Raw genomic sequence first — 17465 nt, 5'->3', positions numbered from 1 at the left:
GCTTGTGGAGAACATTTGCAATAAAAATGTTATTTTCATTGCAGTTCTCAGATTTGCATCACTTTATTGGTAGTGGTCTAGTTGCCATTAGAATTGATTGTGAAAATTGACCACTGATTGCAATATAGCTCAATTAGTGCATGACGATAGGTATGTTTTGTATGTACTGTCGTCGGTATGTTTCATTTTTCTTGTGATTGCTTGAACTGGCAGTTGGGTTGATTTGGGCTCAGAAATGAGCTTTGTTGTCCATTACTGCTTGAATCTTAGTTTTCCCTCTTATCTTCCGAGACAAAAGTTGATTCTCTTCCCTTTCCTCCTGCCCTTCTGTTCCTCACCACTGCTGGTTGTACTGTGTCGACTGAAACCAAGAACAAGTATCATTTAATATTCCAATCATTCAACCACATCATTTGAAATGTACAAATGTGTCTGTATAAAGTATGAAGACTCTTTGTATGATCTCAGAGTTAAAGGAGATGTAAGTGATATTTTTAGTTAAAATCAGTGTTAACTAGCTCTGTAATCCTGTAGTAATCATTGCTATAGTGTTTGTTCAGTAACCGGTCTACCAGCCTCTCCAGCTCTTTAGTAAATAGAAAATAAATGTTCAGGTTGGGATACACTGTATATTTACAGATACAGGATAAACAAGTAAAAACGTAAGTGATGAAACAAACCTCGTAGGGGAGTCGTGGACCTCGAGACGAGATTGATCGTCAACCGCACTTACATTGTATCTGTTGGGGATCCTTGCACTGTATTGGACAGGAGCCGTCTGCTGCAGGCTTGCGTGACAGTGGGGACAGTGGCTCTGGGCTAGGGGGAAAACACATGAAACAGTATCCATGATTAGAATGACACACATCAACCAATATAGTCTCCTGGCAGACTGTGTTCCAGTTGGACTGGTGGTCACTCCAGAACAAAAATATCCCACATTTGACCACCCTCTACAATATTAATACAGCATAAAATATAGCCTGGAAACTGTGTTTATCTCAATATATATGTTTGACTTAGACAGCCGGAGATAATGACAAAATGTTCTCACCGTTTGCTCATTCCATTCTTTTGCAGAATACGACCCGGTTTATACCAGTAAAAACCTCAGGTTTCCAGTCACCCTGCTTGTTGGTCCAGACCAGCAGAGACAGAGTCTGGTGACAGCTTGCAAAAGCCACAGAGTGTGGTGCTGTCAATTATTCAGCAGGACTCCTTAATGGGAACACTCTGGACCATGACAGCACTGTGTGTCCTGGTGGTGCGTGTGCGTGTGCGTGTGCGTGTGTGTGTGTGCGCGTGTGTGTGCGCGTGTGCGTGTCCGTCCATTCATGAGACTGTTGAATCCACCAATGTACGGCCTTGTGTTTATATGCGGTAGTCCAGGAGCATCCATGTTTGTGTGTTTCTGTGCTCACCTGTATGCGCATGCAGGTGCAACAAGTGTGCTGTGCGTGCATTCATGCGTTGATGTTGCATTCATTAACTTACACATGCAAATCAGCATTGTGTTGTTGAAATGGCGAGACAGCTGATGGCTGACCTAATGAGGGTCAGTTGGGGTCATGCTGGTGATGTCACACTGATATTCATGAGCCAATCACAGAGACAACAGGATGACTATTGTTCTCTCCCAGATGGGGTCAGTGGGGAGGGTTTAACTGATTGGCTGCACTTTGTGTGCGTGACGTGTGTGAGTGGGCGGGTGTTTGTGTTGTTCATTTTAGCCAGTCATGTTCAGACATGATCAAGTGGGAAATTGTATATACTGTAAAGTAAACAGATGTTGCTTTGGTGTGAAATAGGCTCTGTGCAATAGCTGTAGCATCTGTTTCCCGAAAGTGGCCTTTTTCTGGACTGGTTTAGTTTCTGTAGCTTTGCTTGATTGTCATGGCCGCAGATTGAATTGCAAAGCACGTTGTCACTACAGTACTAAAACATTGTAGGAAGGCAGGACTATTTTTGGTGTTTTGGTGCTCCAATGTTGAGCCTTCCGTAGTCTATAATAGATTACACTACTGGTTGCTTGTAACGCATGCAATATAGGACATTTAGATGATTCTACCTTTACATGTTCTTTCCTGCTCAATTTCCTTTTGCTGTCCACTCTCTTCTCATTTCCTTCAACCAATTACATCAATATCCTAAGGACTGTCATTCTGGACATTTGATCTTCAACCAGGTGTATGGTGTTACGCAAGTCACTCTGAGTACGACTGTTCATTTAACTCTGATAGTATAAATGAGTACATTTTTACAGCATCATATTAAATAAACACTCAGGATTTTGTTGTTTATACTATAAAATGTACTGTATGCTGAAGGATGGTATGAGCTGTTCAGTCAGTCAGTCAGTGAATACTGATACAGTACCTTGTTTCTGGTCTGCTGTCTTTAGTTCTTCTGTTGCTTTGGACTCTGGAGCAACCCGTAACGGCTGCGGGAAAGAGACAAGCAAACATTTAGACTGTCTCAGAAAACAATGAACAAACACTCCAAATACACCACAGTGTACCACAAATGTTCAAACACTGTACTTGCAAGCAGAATCCTCAGTGTTTTATGGACCTCAAACACACAGACAAAACACAAGCACTACTCTAAGAACAATTCACCCAGCACACACACAAACAAACACTCAACAACGAGACAAAGGCCAGTTTATCTCAAACAGCCTCATTTAACAAGCATATACACACACACACACACACACACACACACACACACACACACACACACACACACACACACACACACACACCAAAGCACTGTTTACCCAGGCAGAGAGGGAAACAGATGGAACAACAACTAAACACATGTTGTGGGTGTAGTGTCACAGATTATCTAAAGTGACAGTGCAATGAATTAAGTTGGATCGATTACATCAATATCCTAAGGCAGTTGTTCTCAAACTTTTTCATGTCAAGGGACACCCAAATGTATTTTGCCGTGGACCCCCATTTGAAAACATTTTGTGCTAGGGACCCCCATACAGGATTTGTGTTGTTAAAATGTTTCAAAAACACATTCACATTTTTGTTTTGTTTAATAGTCGATGTATACAGGATTACAGTGGTTAAATAAATGTTGATGCTATATTAACTAAATTTGCTGGGGACCCCCTAGAACAGCCTCAAGGACCCCTGGGGGCTCCCGGACCCTACTTTGAGGACCAGTGTCCTAAGGACTGTCATTCAATCTGGACATTTGATCTTCAAACATGGTGCGGTCAGGTGTATGGTGTGCTGCTGACCTTAGTTGACCTAGTGAATTTTCTCTGAAGACTGTTCAGAACTCTTTTTCTTGCACAACAGTTTATATCTATTGATTAACTTAATTTAATTTGTCCATTTGTGCCAGTACTGGTTTTCATTTCAATTGTTGACTTGAATTGTGGGAGTCAGAATGGAGTGACATGAGATGATAGGGATGAAGTTCCTATTAATACAACACAGACAACCTAATGATTAATTCTCAGTTGTACACCCTTTTTACCATACTGTATATTTAAACACCACTATAACCGTATCCACTGTCCACAAACCTACACATTCAGAATGACTGAATCATATCAGTATCATGCCCTGTAGAATCGTCTTACAGCTTGAGCCTTGAAGTCGTTTGGAATTTGTTTGCAGATAGTTCTCAATTTGTTTGTAGGAGCAAACACTTATCTACACGTGCTGGAACCGGAAACCTCTTACGGTCATCTTCTCACTAAAGCCCCTCATCTTATGCCATAAGAGTGTCGGGATACTCATGCACATCAGGTGGACACTTGAGGGATAAGAGGATTATTGTTTCAAAACTAACAAGGGTGTTTCCTTTCACAAGATGGAGATAGATGGATAAAGGTCAAGCTGGTAGGAACAGATCACTTTTACAAGCGTGTTCACACCTGACACCAAGTGTGAGAGATGTGTCATTTCCTGAATATTTGAGCATTGAGGCACGAGATCTCCAAACTCCATGTTTAAATAAGGAGGAAGGGTGGAGAGTTAAGACAATGGCCTCTGTGCTCTTTAGCTAGCCACTATCACTTGTTAGGTCATTAGCTTGTGATAATGGAGGGTGTTGTGGCCTCTCTACTGTGAATGGAGACATGCAGTTTTTCTTTGCCCTTTACTGTGCTTCAAATTCAACCCACGATCATACAACTGCAGTACTAGATGAAGCTACTTCTTGATTTATTATTAATCCCATTGATTTCACATCAAGGTTCACGCTTTCCTGGATTTTCTCATTTTTCTGCCTTGTAATTAATGCATTGTAGGTGTTTTTTCTATATTTATGTATTCTTTATCATGTCTTAAATGACAAAAAAAAAAGATCTCTCATGTCAGGATTGGAATGTACCCTGAATTTCAGCAACAGGACACAAGATGACACAAACTGTCAAATTAGCACAGGAAATGAGCTTGACCCCACACAGGGGTGTCACATTTTGCTGCTTGGTTTCCAATCACCCCCACTACTGTTCAATAATGGAACGAGAGTAGAGACTCATCTCTATGACTATCAGGCTAGCTGACCACCTAAACAAAATGTATGTCTTAGACTTACACAGTAACATTTGAGGTCCTCATTTAACTTAACTCACTCCAGATTGTAGCCATTCCTGAAGTTCCAATGTTTTACTTTGGGGTGTTTTAGTGGCTAGAGGACCAGTCATAAACATGTCATAGGTTGTCATCCCCACACCAGCTATGTGTCCTGCTGCGGTGTCTTTGAGCAAGACTGACATATGTTACAGTTTGGCAGTTTCAAAGCAAATAATACTTTGGTGTTTGTGTGTGGTTCTGGATGCTGCAACCTACTCTGGCCCGAAGGGAGTGGATTCTGTATGGAAAGGAGTGATCACACCAGAGCTTTCAGACTGTAGACACGTTGTTGCTTCACCTGGTGTTTTTCCCTGGTCATCCTGTCCACCATACCCTGTCGACGCCTGGCCTCCCAGTGCATAGCTGCCATCCTGCTGTAGCGCTAAAGAGAGAGAGCCAGGAATTACACAAGAAGACATCTGAAACTGTAAACGTACGCACGTAGAACACACACACAAACAAACTACAGAATGAAAGTTGTCGGGAATGCAATAGAACCCGAATCAATCTATGCTTTCAGTCTTCGAGAACATTAAAGCGCCTGGTGTTGTGAGGTGGCTATTTCAGTGTATGATACCCACACACAGCAAGGCATAAATCATCTTTCATGTCAACTGTTAGCATTTTCATGCACACAGTCTCAAGTACATGACCTGAGGTAACATCTATCTGTCTCTCTGTCTGTCTGTCTGTCTGTCTGTCTGTCTGTCTGTCCAACTGTCTGCCTGTCTGTCCAACTGTCTGCCTGTCTGTCTAAAGTCTCTTACTCACAGAGGTGATAATGAGAATCAGTGCCTCACTCCTCAAGACAATAGGTAATGAGATTCATTGCTTATGTGTGATTTTCACCATCTCCAATACACCATTTTGCTAACACAGTTAATGGCAATTTACATGTCATTTGTTGTATGCAAAGCAGCTGTGATGGCCGAGTGGTTGGTAGTGAGTGCTTATCTGTTACTTGTATCATCTCTTTCTCCGTTATGAATTGTATGTAACAGTTCACTAGAAGTGGACATGAAATCCAATGGGGTTTCCCTGCGTATGTTTGACTCTGCTCATAATGCTTTTAAGCAGTTAAGTACCTCATTTCTCAAGACAGTGAATGCTGTGTAGCTGATCATTTATGTGCAATCTTCTCCAATTTTAATTTATATAGCAAGGTTGTATATAAGGTGTTAGCTGGTTAAGGTGTGTGAAAGCTAAAGGAGTTTCAATGCGTGCAGGTTCAAACCCTACAAGGAGTTATGTTATCCCATCTATGCCATTTCACCAAATCTATGCCATTTCGCCAATGCATTGAATCCTAGTTTATGTGTCATTCAATCCACACGAGTGCAAGATTCAAACCCTGCTCACTGTAAAAGTTCATGAGTTCCTCATTTCTCAAGAAAGCAGTGAATGCTCAATGCTGGCATGGGTTGTTGATCTGTGATTCCCTTCTGTCATTATAATTTAGATATTATTCATACAAGTTGGTGTAGAAAACAGCTGTGATGGCCGAGTGGTTAAGGCGTTGGACTCGAAATCCAATGGGGTTTCCCCGCGCAGGTTCGAACCCTGCTCGCAGCGAGATGATAAAGTCTGTACTACAGTATTTAGTCAAAAGCATAATGCACCCTCTTCATCTGTATAGCTAGCCAAACTGTCTGTAGTGAATACATTGATTATATACAGTCACCGCTGTGATTGCCAAGTGGCTAAAGCGTTGCACTTGAATCAAATGAAGTTTCGCTGTGCAGGTTTGGACCCTGCTCACGGCGACTTGCCCACTTCATCTGTACCTGTTTAATAGACTATTTATACTTCATCTGTACCTGTGTAAAAGACTGCCTGTACTTAATATGTACCTGTGTAATAGACTGTTTTACTTCATAAGTACCTGTGTAAAAGACTATCTATACTTCATCTGTACCTGTGTAAAAGACTGCCTGTACTTCATCTGTAGGCTACCTGTGTAATAGACTGTCTTTACTTCATCTGTACCTGTGTAATAGACTGTTTTTACTTCATCTGTACCTGTGTAATAGACTGTCTTTACTTCATCTGTACATGTGTAATAGACTGTCTTTACTTCATCTGTACCTGTGTAAAAGACTGTCTTTATAATCTGTACCTGTGTAAAAGACTGCCTGTACTTCATCTGTACCTGTGTAATAGGCTGCCTGTACTACATTTGACTGAGTGGTTTCCCTGTGCAGGATTGAACCTTGCTCACGCTCAGTGTTTATTTGTAAACACCATACACCTTCAATTATGTGCTTTGCCTAATTGACCAATGCACAGTTGCACACCTATTAGTTCCATTACTCTAGAGTTAAACCACCACTACCTCTTTATGGACTTAAACACTACACTGATAGAGTATCCCTGCCCTGAACCACAATCTATCTCAGTCCTGGGGAAATGTCCTTTTGGATGAGTGGTAGATGTTTGGTCTCCCGTATGGGAGACTGGGGTTTGAATCCGGGTCATTACATATAGGCATGGACAAAGGAATGACAGCTTGCATTGTTTGACACTTACATCCCTTTGGTTCCTGTCCATCAAAAAGGACCAGGCTGTAAAACGACTCCTAGGAGTGAACCAACATGCATGCCACCTGATCCTCAGTCTGACCACATATCACTGCTATCACCTCTTCTGATTCCTCTTCCCGTGTTAAAGTAGTTTCAGAGTCACAGTATGTTATGAATAATGTTGGGAACCATTATGATTATAGATGACAAGATACAGTAGATTACAAACTGGTGTATACAGTATATTATATCAGCATATTATGAACCCTTGAGCAGAACAAACAAGCCTATCACTCACAATCTGCTCACTCATTGTAAGATGCTCCGAATGAACTAAATGAAAGGATCCATGAAGTTCATCTTGGATACTGACCCTGTAAGAATGAACTAAATGAAAGGATCCATGAAGTTCACCTTGATACTGACGCTGTAAGAATGAACTAAATGAAAGGATCCGTGAAGTTCTCCTTGATACTGACGCTGTAAGAAGGCGGTCTGCCTAGAGTTACCACTATCAGAAACAGTATCACGTTATAGTAGCTGTACAGGAACTTGCTTTGACATCGGTGCAGAATGCATTGTCTTGCGTTTAAGTACATGCAGGCTGCAGGAACTCACATTGGACGGGACATGGTAGGCAATACAACTCGCTTAAACTGTTATTGCTAGGTTCAGGTAGGCTTGTGTCCACAACCAAACCTTGAAAAAAATGTTTACGATCTTTCCATTTTCTTCCTGACAGTGCTGGCTTCCTTTAAGATGACTAAAAAGTCTTCTGGCAAAAGAAGTTGATGCAAAAATAATGGTACTTACGTCAGTTCCTCCCAGGAGAACAGAAGAGTGTTGTAGATCCCTTAGACGATTCCTGCACGTTGACAGGTAACTCTGTGTTACCTGTGTTTACCTCTCCCTCTATATATCTATCCTTCTGGGACTGTTCTCGCCTCCCCCACCTCTCTCTCTCCCAGGTATCTCTGACCTTGTTAAGAGTAACCAGGCAACATAAAGCTCCCCGGGGCTGCAGACAGTCACTGCTGTCGTCAGACAAAAGAGATGGTTAAATCATTGCTTAGCACCCCCTGTGGATTGCTAACAATGATTCCAACGGTGTGTTTGAAAAAATAGGATATTTATCCTATTCCAACAGACTGGTAGGCTACCAGTTATCTAATATATTGGTTCAGGACACATCATTCTCAAAGTTAACTCTATTTAATTAGTATATAACACCATAAATTAACCTCACTGCAGAGAAAACCCATCTGAGCTAACCCTTGAAATCCATTGTATTTAATCGTGTAAATCGTAACTACTGATAGTTTTGTTCTAAAGCGTGTGTAATGTTCTTGGAGCTTTTACTACAGTTGAAGTTGTGGAATATTTAAACCTGGCAAACTGACAATGTAAAATCAACTAATATTAGAGAAAGCCTTGAGCAAAATCAGTACCATATCCAGTGTTAAACCAGAACAGATGTGCCACTGTAATGAACCCATGCACTCACACGAAGGTCCATTGAATTGCTTTGAGGAAACTGACCACAAACCAAGTTTTCATTAGTTATGATACTGTCATTCCTCCCTTCAGACAGTAGAGGGAGCTCATATCCTGTAGAAGAGGGAAAGGTGAGTAAAGTGACTTTGATACACAGGTAAACTGATTGCTCTTTAGGTTTGTATTTTCCCTGCTATAATGGTATTCTAAAACCTAACAACCATTTCCACCTTTTCCTTTTCAACATAGAATGTACACATTGTGGTGTATTATAGATACGCTTTTGGTACAGCTAATGCTTGATACACTGTTGTATGACAAAGTGTAAAATCAGACCTGGTTGGTTTTACGCTGTATCTGAAAAACAAACTGCCAGGTTTTTAACCTGGCATCATGTTTCAGAGAGCCTAGACTAGATGGTCCCCAGCTGGACTCAACATTTTCTCTCCTGTACAACTCTTACTTTTTTTTTTTACAACCTATGTCAACCAAGAAAAATATTGCAGAGCAGTCTCCTGCCAATGTGTGAATCCGGTGCATCTACAGTTAAAAATGCCCTTTTCAGTGTCTTTATGAAAACAGCCAGATGGATGCGGTAATTTTGCCTGTCCCATTCATTCTAATTCTGTGTTGCCCCAAGGCAACAAGGCCCCTGTGAGCTGTGAGTGTTATTGGAAAACTGCTAGCTGTTGGAAACAGAGAGAATGAAGCTGATATGAGCAGCTGACACGACAACGCATTTTCCCAATCTTCAAACCCTGTGTGTGTGTGTGTGTGTGTGTGTGTGTGTGTGTGTGTGTGTGTGTGTGTGTGTGTGTGTGTGTGTGTGTGTGTGTGTGTGTGTGTGTGTGTGTGTGTGTGTGTGTGTGTGTGTGTGTGTGTGTGTGTGAGAGAGAAAGAAAGACAGCGACAGAGAGAGGGAAAGTCTATGCTCCTATCTTTTCTTCTACTGGTCCCAGTTGATAACAAACCATTGATTTGACTACTGCACTTTATTTTCCATCATGACTTTCTCTCTCTCTCTCTCTCTCTCTCTCTCTCTCTCTCTCTCTCTCTCTCTCTCTCTCTCTCTCTCTCTCTCTCTCTCTCTCTCTTCTCCCCATGTGACACACACAGAAACAGCCTGAGTTGACAGCATGATAAATTGATACTTCATATATACATTCCACATACTGTACATGCAAAGCACACATGCCAGCTGATGTAACACAATTTGAACATGCAAGCACGCACACACGCACACGCACACGCACACACACACACACACACACACACACACACACACACACACACACACACACACACACACACACACACACACACACACACACACACACACACACACACAAAGCACACCACTCACACTTTAACAGTGAGAGTGATAGGCTGTCCTTTATCTGTGCTCTGAGTCTGAACGTTCCATTGTGCTGATATAATCAGAACGGTTTCATAATGCTAATAACCACTACATCTGCTCAGCTGCACACTATTCAAGTCAATACCCAGCAAGCAATGGCAATCAATTTTCATTATGGCAGCATTCAGTGGGGTGTTGGGATGGTAGTGTGGTTTGACTCGAGTGACCAATGTTCACAGCAAAATACCCAGTGTTAATTTAATTCTGTCAACTTTAAGAGTGTACAAATGTAACCACATTTGTACACTCTTAAAGTCTGATTCATACTTCGTAGTGTGCCGGGATCTCACAACACAGTGTTTTGTGAGCTTGTACCTGTACTGTTAATAAGCATGTTGATAAAGTATTCAATCAATCAATGTTATTTTCTGTGCGAGACACAATGCACACCAAGCATAAATCAGCATAAATCAGGCTCCAGAGTTACACATAAATGAACACAGAGGAACCTGTGGGATCAATAAATGTCTATCTAAGCGTTTTCTGTCCTCCTTTGACAGATCACTCACAGGTTCAGTCTCCACACAGATGATGCCATGCCATGTGTCCCTTCAAACACGTCCCAGCATATCGCTCTGTATAAGAGCGCCAGTCAGCTAAATACATAAAATTAACTTTTTCAAATGGAGATGACAAACATTCTATTAAAGTTTCATACTGTTTGCATAGTCTCCGTCTGTATGGTGTTAACTAAAGTTTTAACCTATCTCAGATGCTAACAAGCAGTTTTATACACGCTGTAGAAAAGTGGTTAGACAGTACCACCCCTTATCCTTGTACAAAATGCAAATCAACCAAATATCACCAACTGGTCCTGACATCTGTACTACAATATTATGTCAAATAAGAAATGGAATAAAAATGTGACGCTCACCCAACAGAGGGGGGGGGGGGGGGCGGATCAGATCAATGGAGAGAGGAGAGAGCAGTCAGTCAGCCTGGCTCCTGTAAAACACACACACACACACACACACACACACACACACACACACACACACACACACACACACACACACACACACACACACACACACACACACACACACACACACACACACACACACACACACACACACACACACAGTTATTTTCATTCATGATAAGTGGCGGTGTTCAAGGAAAGGCCCAGAGTCCATTGCCATGCAAATCAGCACCGTTGTCCCATTATGTCATAATAGTCCCATATTGTCCCGAGCTGACCTGTTGCCCTGACATGCCCTTGTCAGGGCAACACGGCAGACATGTCCTGTTTTAACGCAGAGATTGTGGGTCTGTCTACCTGATAAAAAATCAAATAAAAACTACTACACACAAATCCTTATGAAAATGTATGTTGATTTAAATGTATAGTGACAGACTTTTTAAGATATCCGTGTGTCCCTCTCTTTTGTCCGAAACTGTGAGCCAGGTTTGTGAGTTCAGACAGTGTGTTAATCTAATAATGGGAGTGTTGAAAATAATGGTACCAAATGGACCCATAATAACATGCTGTATTTCTGCTGTCAGGGCTAAAGTCCCTCAACACCTTCTTCCATTGCTGTTCCATACCTTTCTTCTTCTCCATTTCATATTACTACTAGTATTTTTTAGGTCATGGGGTGAAGTGTGGCCTGGCCTAGAGCAGTGTTTGTACAACATAAAGAGAGCTGTGTGAAGAAAATGACCTGAATATTTGACCCAGAACAAACACACTCCTGACACCGTAATCTTGCCTGTGAGCGTTGTTTTGCATTCTTGTCGCTGTGTCGCAGATGAGATCGACAAAAAAAACAAAGCATATTTGAGCTATTTTTGTCTCTGCTATGATGAAATGTAGAACATGTATGTATAGGCCTAGTATTGTATTGAAAAATATTTATACAAATTGCATAATATATCCATTTGTTATATCAAGGTAAATGTATGATAATCATTTTACGTAAATAAGTAAGTCAATAATTACAGTATGAAAATCATTCTAATTTAATAATTAAAACAATGCAACCAAGTGTAAAATCTGCCATTACGACGCCATCGAGGCCTGCCAAAATACATTTTTGTCGTCAAAATCAACTGTAGATTTAATCAACTAAAATCGTATGATATTTAGTCGACTAAAACTAGACTAACTCTAAAAAAAAATCAGATGACTAAAATATGACAAACTAAATAACATTTTGTTCAAAAGACTATGACTAAACTAAATCAAAATTTGCTGTCAAAATTAAAACTGGTTTGGAGATGCTCTGGCTGTAGAATAGGGGCGTGGCTTAGAAGTCGTGACGTAAGGGGGCGTGGTGTGTGAGCCGATGTTGCCTGTGCTTTTCAAGTTGTCTCCTCTCCTCACTCATTCTGCTGTTTGCTTGCTTCAGTGAGTGAGTGATCAGCCTCACAGAGAGAGAGAGTGAACTACCACCACAAACTACCAGGACTATTTCATTTACACGACTTGTTTTCTTGTTTCGCTCACTACATACCCTTACCCGGAATAATGTTAATCCTGTTTGGACCACGGAAGCGCTGAAAGGTGAGATGCAGATTTGTTATTTTGGGGGAATTGAGTTGTGCGACTTTGTGGTGTGGGGTGGGGGGTTGATCAAGGAGACTCAACACGGCGGGGCGATCATCATCCTCGTCTAGAAAGAACAGAGTGGAGCAATTATAACAATTAATCGCAGTCAAAAGTTCGAGATATTCTTTTAACTCAAGGAAGGCACAGTTCACACCGAGATCATGCTGGTTTATTGGCCACATCCTGAGCGGCTTGCTGTCATTGTTTACGAACTGCAAAGGCGCAAACTAAGCTGAGCGCGTTTTAGTTTGAGATAATAAATCAATATTCGAAAATCGATCTTGCATGTGTCTGTATGTAGTCTTGTATATTGTCGACTAGACTACTACTAGTATCATTGACGTTAACGTTACTTATAACGTTAAAACAAATCTCAGCAGTGTTCGTGTCCGTCTTTTTTCCAGAATAGAGGTTGCATGATGATTGTTTGCTTCTAGTAGGCTACTGTACAGTGTTGCCAGACTCTGTGAGACAAACAAGAAACCAGATCTAGGAAAACAAGCCCAAAAGAAGTGACTATGGGCTACATGAGCACTTTAAACGTATACATTGGCTATTTGAATGAATGAAGATCTGCTATTTTCAAAATAATCTTCGATTTCTTTGAACATTTTTGCTATATTTAACACTAATCTGGTACTTGGGTCCCATGGCACAACATATTTTCAGCCCGCAGACAAATAAATATAATTTGGGGGTCCTTGCATGAAAATGTTTCAGAAACAGGTTTCAACAACATTAGGAAACAAGCCCAAATGAGCAACTACACTTTAGAAACAAGCCCCAAAAAACGCAACCGGCAACTACCAATATTTACAAGCAACTTTACAGAACAACAAGCCCAAAGTCGCTTATAATAAGCAGACATGGCAACACTGGTACGGGATGCACCTAGAAACGGCTTCAACTATCTGTCCTGACCTGCATGTCACCATTGATTCACTGTCCGATTCAGGACAAAAGCGCCTTGAATGGCTTTTGAACTGAACTGTTCACCCTTGTTTTTCGACCGGCAGCTATAATCAAATTGCCATATATTATGCTGTAAACAAAATGATCACAACCGTTTATTTCTTACTCAAATGTACTACTTGTTTTCTCGTCCTTTACGGGGGGCTACCTATATTTTCAAACAACTTTACAGAAAAACAAGCCCAACGTTGCTTATAATAAGCGGACATGGCAACCCTGGTGGCTGCTGCTGTCTGTGTCTGTTGCACTTCCAAGTCACAGCTCATTACTGTCTGCCAGCTCAGTGCTCTTGTTAAAATAGCTGACTAATGTTTTCCTTTTTTCGCCAGGTCTTCAGCTGCAGTCAGCGTGTCTCCCTACTGACTACTCCTCCAGCCTCAGCCTTTGAAGTGGAGGCAGAGGTGTGAATGCTCTCCACCCGAGAGACGCCCGTCCCTCCTATCATTACCTACACCGTCTCAAAATTCAGCCATTAATTTGCTGCAGACAACCCATTTAACCAGCTCCCAGAAAAAAAGCAAGAAACCAAAGACCCAGAAAGGCTAATTGACCAGGTTTCAAGGTTGAAGACATACACAAACATACATTCGTCCCCGCCCTGCTTTACCGCTACTTTTTCCAGTACCGAGAACCTCTGCTGCCAAGAGGGAATCGGTCTATCCTGTCAAACGGCCAAAAGGGGACTTCAAAGCCATATCCTGTCAAAGGAAGGGATTTAGCTTATAAATCCTCAGGCAAGGTGATTCGGCGGCAGCTTACCAAACAGGAACAACAGCAAACAAACATGGGCAACCAGCTGACAGAAATTGCCCCCAACACGCCTTTCCTCCCCAACTTCCAGGCCTTGCATGTGGTTGTGATCGGGCTGGACTCTGCGGGGAAAACCTCCCTCCTGTACAGGCTCAAGCTCACAGAGTTCGTCGAGACGATCCCCACCAAAGGCTTCAACATGGAGCGGATTAAGGTGTCCATGGGCAGCTCCAAAGCCAACAGCACCACGTTCCAGGTGTGGGACGTGGGTGGCCAGGAGAAGCTGAGGCCCCTGTGGAAGTCGTACACCAGGCGGACCGACGGGCTGGTGTTCGTGGTGGACTCGGTCGAGGCAGAGCGCATGGAGGAGGCCAAGGTGGAGCTCCACCGGATCACGCGGTCAGCGGAGAACCAGGGAATCCCAGTGCTGGTTCTGGCCAACAAACAAGACCTGGACGGAGCCATGTCTGCTTTAGAGGTGAGGATTGATGAGGGTGATAGTCAGTTCATTTTTATTTAACCAAGGAGCCCACATTGGGTAGGCTAGGCAGATGATATTTAGGTACTTTTGTCAGTGCTGTAGGTGAGAGCTGCCGGTGGTGATTTATCAGTGATTTCTCACTGTTGGCAATTTGAAAATATGTGTACAGGGAAGTCTACACTGTGGTCTATTGGGTAGGCTGTCCGCAGGGTACGCTGTGATTTTATAAAGGGGAGGGGGCAGAAGTTGAACTACTGTCCATAAAAATTATTTGAGTGAAGGGAATGATCAATTTTATTTTGTGGTATTGGATCAAGGACAATTTATCCATGTCAGCATTACAGGGGAGGGCCAGTGTCAGTAATACACGTGACTGTTTATGGGACCCGCCATGTGGGATGTGCTGATGAAGCAACATTTATCAGCGTCATGTTTACAGGGCGCTGTCTGATTTATTGCCATCGGTGACCTTTCTTTACAGAACAACATAGATTTTGGGGGTATCGGGTTGCAAAAGAAGCACAGTTCAGCGGTGTCAGCTACATAGAAGACAGGGCTAGCAGTGATTTATCAAAAAGGAGTTATTTTCCTAATGCTCATTAAGGGTTATCTGGTTAAATGACAGTAAACATTTGCTAATGTATTGGCAAAGTAATTTTAGCCATGCCACAGTTTACAAAAACATTGACTTTGATGGTTGTGAAAATAATAACTTTTGTGGCAGTCTGTAAACTAATTGACAAATGACTGTTTGGGGACTCGTTTTAATTTGAATCCCATCGTGAGACATTTTTCGGTGGCATTCCCAAACCCCAAGTCATCACGAATAACCAATTAATGATCCATGTCACATTATCAAACAAAACGGTCAAACGTATGTCCCTGTGTTCAGTTCTGTGAACATACAATGTTCTGGCAACATTCCAACTAACTTCCCCCTTTTCCTGTGAACTCAGGTGGAAAAAGTCTTGGCGCTCCACGAGCTGAGCTCTTCCACGCTCCATCACACACAGGGATGCTCGGCGTTGGATGGCCAGGGGCTACAGCCTGGCCTGGAGAAACTCCACGAGATGATCCTCAAGAGGAAGAAGATGCTCCGACACAGCAAGAAGAAGAGATGAAGAGGATAACAAGGATATTGATGGACGGAGGGGTTAGTGGGTTCCCCTCCCCCCACACTTACTTGTCTCAGGGGACTAAACACAGTCCTGTTAATGACACTATTGGGGACTACGGAGGGTGACATTTTAAGCACGAAGGGTTTGTTTCAGTGGACTGTTTGTCCCTCAGACTGTACGTTTGGATGTTTCCACACAGAGTTCCAACTTAAGGCTACGTGTTCCATGCCATGGTTTTTACGTTCCACTTTGGCGCTTGGCTACTATGCTAAAGAACTTAACCTGCACCCTTTCCACACTTGAATGGCCCTACTTCCTTTGGGTTTGTCTCGGTATTTGACAACCTTCCTATTTCTTCTCATCGCCCCTATCCTGAAGAATGTGGTGTGAGGGGGGTAGTTCCAGAAGGACGATTCAAACGCAAAGACCAGACTGCTCTGTGCAATATGTTGAAGACTGATGCACTCACTCCTATTTTGAAGGATATATGTTGTACCACATGGTACCCTTTTTGCAACATGTAATTTGATATAACTGACTGTAGTGCCAATGTAAAACTAGGCCTGGCCCCTGAGCATTGTTCCTGTCCCTACGGCATATGGCGGTTCCTTTTACTTCGTTTTATTGTTAACACTTTGCTATAGTTCACCGTGTTGCATGGACGTTTGCCCAAACACCTGCTTGGGAGTGTTAAGACGATCCTTTTGTAGATCAAAAGAGGACTATTGTTATAATTATTGTTATTGTCATGGGTCGCACAAAAACACCCTGGTGTATGGTTTAGCTATAGCATTGAGATCCGAATGGAGACGTGCCATTATGACATTAATCTAAAAGTGGAAAAACCTGCCCCGTCATAACCAGGGACAAGCAGCTTCTTGACTGAAGCTGCTAGTTCTAACGATGCAAGTTTTTGCGATTTACTTTTTGTTTTTGCTCTCACTGACTGCAGTTGTTAGGTTGATACAGTTCAGTGTTTTTTTGAGGGAGGGGGGGGGGCTTAAGGTTTGCTTGGTGAAGTCATTGTTACAAAAAGTCGTTTTTACATCCTGTACATAATGTTGTTTTTTTTGTAATACTTGTATAAATGAATAAATTATTGAAGAACTTTTGCATTATCCTGTTGTGTCAAATGTCACGTTGCCTTTTCAGAAGCAACACGTCTTAACAGCAAGGATTTGAAGAGACCTCATTGTCGCAATACACAAGGGTCTCTGAGGGAGAAGAAAATTATGATTGGCTGTATATCCACAGTTGGCATACACTGTCTTTGAAGTTATCCATGCCATACAGAGAGCTATGACAAATTCTCTGAAAATGCGCATAGGGTTTCGGTATGAGCTGAAGTTGCATGATTCACACTAGCAGGCTGAGCTACTTAAGAGTAACTGATAGGACGTGTGTAGTAGCCCATATACAGTATTTCATCACAGGTTGTGTATCAAATTCAGTTTCACACAGGCATTCACTCAAATTACAATGACTACAAATCATTTCATCAATGTAGGGTAGAATAAGTCACACTCTGTCCTCTATTCCTGTATTTCCCAAACCAATTT

The 17465-nt window shown here is 42.1% G+C and overlaps 1 protein-coding gene across 1 annotated transcript; it reads left to right on the top strand.

The window, feature by feature from the left end:
* The first annotated feature begins 12379 nt into the window (after positions 1–12379).
* On the top strand, positions 12380–16919 carry LOC311056159 (ADP-ribosylation factor-like protein 4D). Its single transcript, XM_084072586.1, has 3 exons — positions 12380–12540; positions 13887–14785; positions 15745–16919. The coding sequence occupies exons 2-3, from the start codon at positions 14342–14344 to the stop codon at positions 15907–15909; spliced, it is 609 nt and encodes a 202-aa protein (XP_083928712.1). The 5' UTR covers positions 12380–12540; positions 13887–14341; the 3' UTR covers positions 15910–16919.
* The last annotated feature ends 546 nt before the right edge of the window (positions 16920–17465 follow it).

The sequence above is a fragment of the Gymnoscopelus microlampas genome (genome assembly GCF_963454915.1).
Source record: "Gymnoscopelus microlampas genome assembly, chromosome: 11".
Lineage (NCBI taxonomy): Eukaryota > Metazoa > Chordata > Actinopteri > Myctophiformes > Myctophidae > Gymnoscopelus > Gymnoscopelus microlampas.
The sequence above is the reverse complement of the archived record's forward strand: the minus strand, read 5'-3'. Positions and strand labels throughout refer to the sequence as shown.